This window comes from Lycium barbarum, chromosome 12, assembly GCF_019175385.1.
Source record: "Lycium barbarum isolate Lr01 chromosome 12, ASM1917538v2, whole genome shotgun sequence".
In the NCBI taxonomy this organism is placed as follows: domain Eukaryota; kingdom Viridiplantae; phylum Streptophyta; class Magnoliopsida; order Solanales; family Solanaceae; genus Lycium; species Lycium barbarum.
This window is the reverse complement of record NC_083348.1, coordinates 95,353,757-95,364,835: the sequence shown is the minus strand read 5'-3', so window position 1 is coordinate 95,364,835 and position 11,079 is coordinate 95,353,757. Positions and strand designations below refer to the sequence as shown.

At 36.3% G+C, this 11,079-nt stretch overlaps 1 protein-coding gene across 1 annotated transcript; it reads right to left on the bottom strand.

The window, feature by feature from the left end:
* LOC132623742 (probable cytosolic oligopeptidase A) lies at window positions 1-10,512 on the bottom strand. The gene is made up of 16 exons (XM_060338545.1): window positions 10,049-10,512; window positions 9,806-9,973; window positions 8,754-8,877; window positions 8,113-8,189; window positions 7,511-7,654; window positions 7,189-7,419; window positions 7,007-7,097; window positions 6,516-6,637; window positions 5,023-5,130; window positions 4,685-4,930; window positions 3,805-3,950; window positions 2,461-2,578; window positions 1,426-1,617; window positions 547-612; window positions 394-465; window positions 1-275 (listed from the first exon to the last, which is right to left on the bottom strand). The coding sequence occupies exons 1-16, from the start codon at window positions 10,478-10,480 to the stop codon at window positions 189-191; spliced, it is 2,424 nt and encodes an 807-aa protein (XP_060194528.1). The 5' UTR covers window positions 10,481-10,512; the 3' UTR covers window positions 1-188.
* Between the last annotated feature and the right edge of the window lie 567 nt (window positions 10,513-11,079).

Genomic DNA, 11,079 nt, shown 5'->3' with positions numbered 1-11,079 from the left:
GACGAGAAATCCATTTATAACCGGTAAATCAGTAACAATGCTTGTTCCAAAGTAAATAATATATAATGCCTTGAAAACAATTACAGTTGCATCCTGAAGTCAAGTCTCCTCAAAAACCTGAAAGCATGCAAATGTCTCTAATGGCCTTTAAATATGCACTAAGACTGCAGAAGGTTCCAAGATTGATCTCATGAAGAGACGGTAACTGGCAGGAGGCCATTATGCCTAAGCAGTGGTTCTGGAGAAGGTTCCCGGCCTCTGAATTGCACGAAAACCTGTATATGCATCCAAAATAATTAGTCTTGGAAAGTTAACCAACAGTGTGTAATTCAGACAAGAGATGGTAGAAATGTTAATAATGCATAAGAAGTCAAGGGTGAATTGAAGTGACACCTCTAGTGGAGCCTTTCCACCTCCAAGAGCAAGAATGGTCTCCCTGAATCTCTGGCCTGTTTCTTTTACAGCCTGCTCAAAGTTAAAGCCACTATTAGTTGAACGGTGATATACAAGACTAAAGATTACTGAATCAAAAGTTCCAAACTTCACCTTCTCATTCTCTAGTCCAACATCCTCGAAAGCAGAGAAAGCATCTGCAGACAAAACCTCTGCCCACTGCAGAAATTGGAAAATACTTTGTAGTCAGAGGTGGTTAAAGCAAGACTCTAAGTTTCAACGAAAAATGTTTTCTTTCCCAGAAATCATATTTTTATAGAAAAAGATATAAAACCACTAGAAAAAGGAGATTTCAACAGCCTAATTAGTAGAAACATCTAAAATACAAAAAGTAATTTCTTAAAGACGGAAATACTTATAAAGAACGTGGTTTTCAGGAACGGGTGATAATAGAACATCCATCAAAAACAAATTACCAGTATCATGCCAATATAAGAGGAAATGTTACGTTGCTGAGCAAAAGGCAGATACAAGCAGCATTTTCAGTACCTTTTTTTTTTCCCATCCGGTTTCCGGTACCCACGGGGCCCGACTAATCCGGATTCGTGCCGGGTAGTCCCATATCGGGGGGCAAAGCACTCCCTAACAATGGTGGCTCCGTACCCAAGGGGGCTCGAACTCGAGACCTTGGTTAAGGATGGAGTAGTACCAGCCACTACACCACAACCATTGTTGGTACATTTTCAGTACTAGCCTAACACAGTTTGGTAAATATAGCATATGCTATCAAAACAAAAACGGATTTTAAGATTGAGATAAGCAGTAAAAAGTCTAATTATAACCAACAAGACTACAAAAGAATAGTACGTTCTTAAATTACAGAAGTGAAAGCTAAATTTAAGAGGCATCCATAGATTTGAAGACATAACTCCTCCATTTTAACCCCACAATATCTATACATAAGTCTCACAGGAAATACAACTAACTGGAAATATATAGGAGCTAAGAACCACAAAAAGAGGGGAGACGCACCTTGTAACTGTAGTATCCAGCAGCATATCCACCAGCAAAAATGTGACTGAAACTGGCAAGGAACTTATCCTCTGGGAGTGGAGGAAGCACTTGGGTTCTCTTAGAGACCCGTCGGTCAACACAATAGATTGATTCCGAACCACCCGGAACATATTTTGCATGTAACTCAAGATCAACAGTTGCAAATCTCAACTACAAAGACAATGTATAACAACATTAATGATGACAATTTTTAAATAAAATACCTTCACCATAAATAAACAGAAGAAAAGATCCACAGAATACATTACTCCCAGGAAGCAATTTAGAGTTCCAGAAATGCAATCACATAACGCAAAGGAAACTAACCAACAGAGACCTTTCGGGTAAAAGTGCAGGCACTGGTGCATGAATCAATATGGTAAAGAACATCCCTTTAGTGGCTATTACCCTTTTCACATACTTTTGGAGCACTTACTATTGGCACAACTTCATTAATTAACTAAACTTGAAGACAAACAATGAATGACCATACAGCCAGCAAAATGTCCCAATTCCTGAAGACGTGATTTAGACAGTGTGCATTCAATATGGCAGATAACATCCCTTTAGTGGCTATTACCCTTTTCGCATACTTTTGGAGCACTTACTATTGGCAAAACTTGATTAATTAACTAAACTTGAAGACAACCTGTAAATAACCATACAGCCAGCAAAATATCCAATTCCGGAAGACATGATTTAGAGAGTGGGCATTCAAATCTTGTTTCTCTCTCCCTCCAATTTCAAAGTAGACATAGAAAGAGAAAAAATATGTATATTAACTTTAGTATACTAAAAGAACATTAGAAATGAACCAGCAAAATAGAATATGTTAAATGCATGTTCTGGAGAGACTATTGTCTCCCACCAGGAGTTTTAGGGGAGGGGGCTCCAATCGTAGAACATGAAAAGTTTGGAATATATTTTGTTAATAAAGAAAGATCAATCAAAAGATTATTTTTGGAAAAAGGTAACAAAGGAACCAGAAATAGAGAAAAGTGGGGCAGCACTCACCTGCCGAAGGCTTAAGGTACCAGCACGGAAAGTCCTAGCGGCAAGAAGCTTCTTGTATATGCCTTCTGGGAGAGTGTCTCCAGTCTCATGATGCTTAGCAATACCCATCAGAGTATCCCTGCAGCAGCCATCAATAAAATGAGTAATCAACAGCTGACTAATTCAAAGGAAAAGAAACACGGATTTACTAGTTTATAAAAAAATATAAAAAAAAAAGAGGAAAAGAAACACGTATTTCTTCAACTATAACTAACCCCGTGTTTTTAAGCGCAAAAACCGACAAGGTCCGTGTGACTTGAAGGGAAAACTGAAGCGCAGGATCCATCGAAGTGAAGGGTACAATTTTGATAAACTAAACAAAATCAAACATCTATAAACTTACAATAAAAATTAATTCCAATTAGAAGTAACTTATTGAGGGAGAATGTTGGCATGGAGACATCTTAGAAGTGACAGACAGCCTAAAAAGCATATGAAACGAGAGTTAATCAAAATGGGCGGTGTTTCATTTTGTTTATGTTAATCAAAATGGGCAGTGTTTCATTTTGTTTAGTTTAAGAAGAACTTTTTTGTTATTGTTTTTGGAGAATTTGTGGAGGATTTGACTTTACGTATCACATTAGTCGCAATTTCTTTTTGAGGCTGAAATTGAAAGACTACAAAAAATGACTAACATATCTTTAGATGACTAAACACAGTTTACCTTTACCAAAAAAAAAAAAATCGAAGAAAATAAAAATTGTTATAAATATTATTTATTATTGTGAATGTCTATCTGAGAAGAAAAATTAGGGTTAGTAACTTTGGGATCAAGTTAGTTTTCCCCTATAATATAGGAGTTCTCTTTCATTGTAAATTCATCCCTCGAGAAATAATAGACCTCTCCTCTCTTCTCTCTTTCTCTACAATATTCTTGTTCTAACTTTGTTAATTTATAACAAAAACGTTGTTTTAAAGAGGGCAATTTGTTCAAAAACAGAAAGCAGGAAAAGTGAGCCTTAATATATTTTTTTAGGCTGAAACTAATAGAATAATACCAATTTTTTTGAGAAACTGGTACTGTATAGAATAATACCAATTAAGCATCTTAAGATGCCACTAAAGATGTCGAGCAAAATATCTTTTAAGAATATAAAAACGTCTTTTAACAATGAAGCAATTTGTTCCTTTTTCTTTAAACTTGAAACTGACCTAGACGCCCGACAGGGAGGGGACCTCTGAAAATAGCTATTTCAAACAACATTTTGTCCTCGGCTTTGGTTTTGGAAACCAAAGGGGAGAACTTACTTGGTTTTGCAACCAAAACTAAACGGTTCAAGTATCATTGCAAAGACATCATTGTACCTGTGATAGCACCAATTTTCCATGAATTGCGATGGCAATTCCACAGCATCCCACTCTACGCCCCTTATACCAGCAACCAAACCCTCATCCTGCTTAGTTAGCATATGCTGAAGGGCGTGTCCAAATTCATGGAAAACAGTCTCAACCTACAAAAGCAGAACGTAATCAATGCCAAAAACACACCTGGTGGTAATTTCACTTCTGTAAAAGTAAATGTTTGGTAGTATACTACCACAAGTTTTTCATGAACTATGGATACAACCCTGCAAATGATTTGAAGCATCATGTATCTCAGAAACAAGCTAATGAAGAAGTCAACAGTGCATAAATTTTACTGTCGGTCGAGAACTTGAACAAGAGGATCACTCATGTCCTGGTGCTATATGTTCAGACATCGAGAGAAGAAGCACAGTAAAAGAAGCACCGTAGCCTGGGCTTTTAAAAGAAGAAAGAGAAAACCCAGCCATGGGATGTTTCCCAGTGGATAATAAGGAAAGAGAGGAATAGAAGAGCGTTTGAAGATTTGAGAAAGTTTTCTGCACGTGAAGATTTTTAGCTTACGTCTGTTTATTCTTTTGGTATACTGCTTATACACAGGGATTTACCCAATATTGATAAAATCAAGTACATTATCTTAGAAAAATTCCCAACACTAAAATTAGTTCAAATATCTGCTAAAATATTTGCTCATGTCCCTCACACCACCACCCCTACCCACCCAAAATTATTTGAAATGACTACTCTGATGCAAAGGCTAACAAGTAGGAGATTGGCCAAAGCTGATGTCATACCATGCACCACAATAGCTTATTAAGTTATTAGTCCAATCATTTCAGAACACCATGAATTGAAGGCACTTAGAGTCAAAACACATGCTTACCTCACGGAATGTCATTAGGCTGGGCTTATCCCCAACAGGTGGCATTTGATTACAAACCATGTGTGCAACAGGCAATCTAGCAGAGGCACCATCTCGTGACAATACACGGCTTCGGCTAACAACTTCATCCATCCATGCACCTCCACGTTTCTCAGATGGACGGGAGTATGGATCAAAATAGAAGTAGGACACGGGACTTCCAGAGGAATCCTTCACGCGATAAAACCGGACATCGTTGTTCCAAACCTAAATCACACACATCAGTGAACAACATTATTTGTCAGTGCATACAGGAGCGGAACAAAGGTAAAGGGAAAGGCAAGTAAACTAAGTCTTACCGGAGCTAATCCATCAGCAGGCTCAACATTGATACCAAACAGCGTATTTACAAGTTTAAAAAGACCATCCATAACTCTAGGCAACGAGAAGTATGGGCGTAGTTCTTCCTGTAATAAGCAGCATGTGAACTCAGAGCTGTACACAAGCATCAAAAGAAACTTCTACAATGTCTAGCATTTATTGAACGCACACGACAGTGGTCTATTAACAAAGAAGGGACTTATTACTCCCTCTGTCCCAATTTATGTGATACACTTTCCTTTTTAGTCTGTCCCAAAAAAATGATACGTTTCTATATTTAGAGCCCGTTTGGATTAACTTTAAACTTCCCTTTTTACCCTTAATGCAATGATTTAGAGCCCGTTTGGATTGGCTTATAAGTTGGTCAAACCAGCTTATAAGCCATTTTTAACTTATTTGGGTGTTTGGCAAAAATAGAAAACAACTTAAATTAAGTTTAAAAGTGCTTAAAATAAGCCAAAACCAAGAAGTTGCTCAACCCCAACTTATTTTTTTGGGGCTTAAAAGCCATTTTGGTTTGACCAACAACTTTACCCTTTTATTCCTCATATTTTCTGTTAATTCCAATACCCTAACTTCTAAAAACCCTTTAAGCACTTTTATCCAAACACGTAACTGCTTATTTATGAAGTAACTTTCAGCACTTAAAAAGTACTTTAAGCACTTATGCTAAAAGCCACTTTTTTTCAGCTAATCCAAACGGGCTCTTACAACCACACACATATCTATGGCTTGTTTTAGACCACAAGTTTCAAAAGTCTTCCTTTTTTTTTTTAAACTCCATGCCTAGTCAAACTATATCACATAAATTGGGACGGAGGGAGTATAAAACTTTACTTACTGATCAAATGAGAAAAAGAGAAGGGACTTGTATTAATATTACTAAAGCAGGTACTAAAATATTTGTAAGTAAAATCAACAATGATACACGTGTGTAAAGAAACAACACAATGAACCTAAAATATATATTCTACTAGCAACATATTCATGGTCTCAAACTATCAGGAAGGGCGTGTGTAATGAAACAACATAATGAACCTAAAATATATATTCTACTAGCAAGATATTCATGGCCTCAAACTATCAGGAAGGGCACACTACTCGTCATTTTTTTAACTCAGTTTGTCATCAAGTTTTGTTTCGGAAAGGATGATCAGGAAGCATAAAGCTTCTACAATGCTTGTCGACTATCAAAAGATAAACGGACATCAGAAGAAAGGCATATCAAAAAATGTAGAAGAAAAAATCACATCTGCCCATCCACATCGTTTATCATTTCCAATCAACACTATCAAGTGTTCCACATTGGCTGACGAAAAGGATTGTTGTCTGCTTATATGGTCTTAAGTTAGGCCCAAGGTCCTTTATATATATGTATGTATATATATATATATATATATATATATATATATATATATATATATATATATATATATAGAGAGAGAGAGAGAGAGAGAGAGAGAGAGCCCACCTCGTTTAGCTCATACTTAGATTCTCGAAGCCTCTCACTCCAGAAAGTAATATCCCAATGGTTCAGATCATCAGCTTCTGGAGAACCTTGACTTTTACAGAAATCTTTCAGGTCTTCCAAATCTACAAAGATCAAGGGAAAAGCTTGTTAACGCAAAAAATTGCCAGCTACGAGAGGTCAACGAGTTATTTTGATTGCATCAAGGAAAGAAGAGAGAGATGAAAAACAATCCATATCACAAAGCACAAAAAACAAGGTGGTTAGTAGTACCATCTTGTGTTCAAAAACATAAACAAAAAGAAAAGACAACCTTTTCATAAAGATCTATCTTCTATCAGCATCTGTCTATTTTACCTTATATCTAGTAAAACAAAACTAAAAAAAAACTCGGAATTGATGAAGCCAAAAATTGAAAACAAAAACATAAAAACTCATAAAGACCGTGTATAGTTACATCTCAAATACCATTGAGATGATTTTATAGGCCCTACCTTTGACTGCAGGATCCCAAGAAGCACTGCGAAGCTTTTCTAAAAGCTCTTCAGCTTTTTCAACAGTGGCCATTTTCATCGCCATGCTTACCTATATATAAAAACCATTTTAATCTTCAGAAAGGAAAAAGAAATTTAAAAAACATAGATGGTATGGTGAGTTCAAAAGTAAAAATGTATACCTCCGCATAGTTATTGTATCCAAGGAGCTTAGCCTTTTCCAATCTAAGTTTAAGAATTTGGTTAATTATCTCAGTGTTATCAAGGTCTCCACTAGAAGCACGACTTAGATAAGCACGGTACACCTCCTCTCTTAGAGCTCTATTCTTTGCATGTTGCATGACAGACATATAACTTGGCGCATCCAATGTGATTATCCATGGCCCGTCTTCTGCAGTAGCATTTTCGTGCCCCTGTTATCAGTTACGGGCAGCAAAGAGAATATATGAGAGAAAAGGTATTAATTCAGATGTCAAACATCCACAAAGAGAGCCCCCACATTACCTTAGACACTGCTGTCTGTGCACCCAAACCAAGAGCTGTGGCAGGCAATCCCTCAATATCTTTCTTATCTGTAATTAATTTTTCGAACTTCTTGGTGGAATCTAAAACATTTTCCTCAAATTTCTGAGATAGCTTTGCTAAATCCTGCAAAATGAAGATAAGGTCAAAAGCAATATAGTGACTAAAATCCCGTTTTAGCTGGCACAATAATGGTCTGACTGTTCGCAGTAAGTTGGATTATTACTATGAGGATAAAAGCTATAAAAATTGAACAGGGAAATTCTCATTTACTTTTAGTTCCAACATAACCATCTAGCTATTCAAATAAATAAACACTTTGCATAGAACCCAACCACCCAAAACAAAGAAAAGATCCATCAAAATGTATTCAGAGAAAATGGAAAGACAGCCACAACATAAATCAGAGGGCTGTATAAGTAAAATAACTACAAACATACATCTAAAAGCCATCACCTGTTAGATAGATTGCTCTAATTCCCTTCAACTAAATTTTCCACTTTGTTAAGAGTGCATTTAAGAAGAGACATTTCAGGGGTATAGAACAATGAGAAGATTATGTTCAGCAAGACACGATAGCACACCTGTTCAATCCTGTTAAATTGCTCTCTTTTATCATCCTCAAGAGCGATACCACTTAGTACAGCCTCCTTTATTTGCGCTGCACGAGCAAGAAGCAGAGTGTTAGATGATCATTAAATTGCAGGCAATGAGCAAAAATAACGCTCATGTGAAGACCTCAAAAGAGGGTAAGAGGTTTGTTGATAGTCAAACATTAAAAATATGTTTCTTTTTAGAGTTTGGGAGTCTTCTTCTTTGATTCTCTTTTTCTTCCTTTATTTGGAGGGGTGGAAGGTAGATTGAGGAAACAACAATTGAATGTTTAATGGAATCCTGTGACCAACAAGCACTGCTACAGCAAATACTAACCCATATAAATGAGAATTAACAGAAACCCACATGGCACTCTTCTTTATAATGGAAGTTGCAAAGAAATTACTTAGAAGATATTAATATACAGTTCTCAACTTCAGTGGATGAACAATAACGATTCAGCACAACCAAACAAATTGGCAGAGAGGATTCTGATGCATTACAAAAAGAAAAGCTAAAAATGTAGAGTCCTATACAGACAGCTACAGGAAGTAAAAAGATTTTAATGCTTAAAGACACCTTGCCTCCCGAATTTGAAGAGATAAAAGGAAAAGGAATTTCATGAACTTACATTCAACTATTCGTTTACGAGCATCACTCAAAGAGTCCCAGTCAGGAGACTCTCGGATGGCTTTGAATGCATTATAGAGCGGCTTGCTCTGACCCAATTTAAGCGAAAAAGCAACTTTTTCCGGCTGCACGAAAAGAAAATAGTATTAATGATGCAAACCAAATGAAAGTAGTAGTGTGAGGATAAGGAAAAACGAGCATGGGTATCCTGCAGCTAGACACATTTCAAGCATCAAACTTTAAAGTGTAAAATAGATGTATATTTGATTAAATCATGTGGAGTCAAACAAAAGATATCATCATCTATCCAGCAAACAATTCTGATTGATATCCTTTTATCAAGGGGTTAAAACTCTTCCTCTGCTTTTCCATCATGGAGCCCGCAGGACAATACAAAAGCTATAACACAAACTAAAATTTTAATCTACAGAGAGAAAATACTAAATCTATCACTCCAATTAACATTTAATTACTTATGATTGGTGTGGCATAAAGTTGATGTTAACAGAAAGAAAAAGGAAATTGAAAAAACTCAAAACAAACTATAAAGAGAAATTAAACAACACGGAAAAAGGAAAAGGAACCACATTGAGTTGATTGAATGAAAAAGACCACATCGTTACACTCAGACACACTAAAAGCTTGGGGTTCATTTCCCATACGGTAACTCAATTAATATTTATTATCTCTAGAAAGTCAAACTTTCTTCTTGATTCCAATTTCCTTCACCAAAGAAAATAATTTTTTGAAATAATAACTACTCCCTCTTTCCCGACACTCTTTCCTTTTTTAGTTAGCCACCTTTCTATTTAGTACTCCCTCTGTGTCCAATATTCTAAAAATAGATTTTCACTTTTACTTATCACTTTTAGATGTAAATTATGTACTCCATTTATTATTTCTTAAATAGCGTGAAAAGTACAAAGTGGAAGTATCAATTTAACTTTAAACCTCCCGTGTCAGTCTTAAACTCCGTGCCCAATCAAACAACTTGAGATGAACTACATGAGAAATCTAAATCTAAAACAAATTAAAGATGCTCAAATAACGAACCTGAACTTCTTCGATAGCGGAACGAAGTTCAGGATTATCTTTAACGGATTTGAGATGATTGACTGCACCCCAAACAACCGTCAATCTATCAATTATCTTCTCTAACGGCTCCACCAGTTTCGGCCACGTAGGCTCCACTGTCTTCTCCAAAGCCTCCAAATCCTCATCCTGCACACAAAACAACACAAATTCAACGCGCCACACTAGGAAATTCATAAGAGAAAACGAAAAAACGAAACATACAACTTGCTTAAGCAAGGCACGAATTCCAGGACGGACGTGTTTGGCTTCGATTACATCGAACGGTGGGAAATCGAAGTCCTTTAATAGTGGATTGTTGTCATCATCGGAAGTGATAGACATTGTAGAAGGAAGACCCGAAACCGAGAATGATCGGACGGTGGTGATGGATTTGCGATTAGGAGATGTTGTTGATTTTGATTTGTGCAAAGTGTGAAGACAGAGAGAGAAAGAGGAGGACCAAAGGGGACAAGAACGGCACTGAAGTAGGTATTTAGTAGATGGACGGGAAAAACGAGGGGGTTTTAAGCAAAAGTGAGCTGCACGAGATAGAGAAAAACGAGTCGCCATTAAAATGAGGAGGGTTATTATAAGAGTGGTAGTGGAGCCGTACAGGACTCGGCTTGTTGGTGACCCTATCCTCCTATACTTCATCTTGGGTCTCTTTTTCTTTTTGTACTAGTTTGTTTTGAGTAACTTTAAAAGTGTGGAACTTTTCTTAGACCCATGAATATGTTGATTGTGATATATTAGAAAAGAAGATTGTATATTTGCTCTTCTCCACTTAAAAATAAGTATACACACATAAACGTTACTATCAATTCATGTTGTATCTTTTAATCCTACAACAATTGAAATATTCATAGAAGCTTCCAAATTATAGTCCAATATTTGATCAAATAGTATTTTGAAGAGAAGAAAGAAACTGGACAAACCGTTCCCTATATGATCTAATTGGTGTTAATAGTTGGAGTCACTATTTTTTTGGTATTAAATATCAAATAGGATAGTACTTATAAATACATAATTTTTTTAAGCACCCAGATAAAGAAGATACAAATGCACGATTCATAATATTGTCGAATTGCACTAATAGAATGCTACGGAATAGATTATGTCATCCTAAAAGTGTGTAACATTTTAATTCTATTTTTAATCTGATTTATGCGCGGTCTACCTTGTGTCATTAGTGGATAAAATCGACAAGGCGAGTGTTTTTGAAGAGAAGCTCCTGGTGATGATGAAAAAAGCGT

What these genes read in the sequence shown, in the direction of transcription:
- LOC132623742 (XM_060338545.1), bottom strand. Translation starts at nt 10,480, where the DNA reads ATGAAGTATAGGAGGATAGGGTCACCAACAAGCCGAGTCCTGTACGGC. An exon ending in TCGTAAACGAATAGTTGAAT is followed by an intron (nt 8,190 to 8,753) that starts GTAAGTTCATGA and finishes TTGCTCGTGCAG; the next exon opens with CGCAAATAAAGGAGGCTGTA. An exon ending in CTAAGTATGAGCTAAACGAG is followed by an intron (nt 5,131 to 6,515) that starts GTGGGCTCTCTC and finishes TGCTTATTACAG; the next exon opens with GAAGAACTACGCCCATACTT.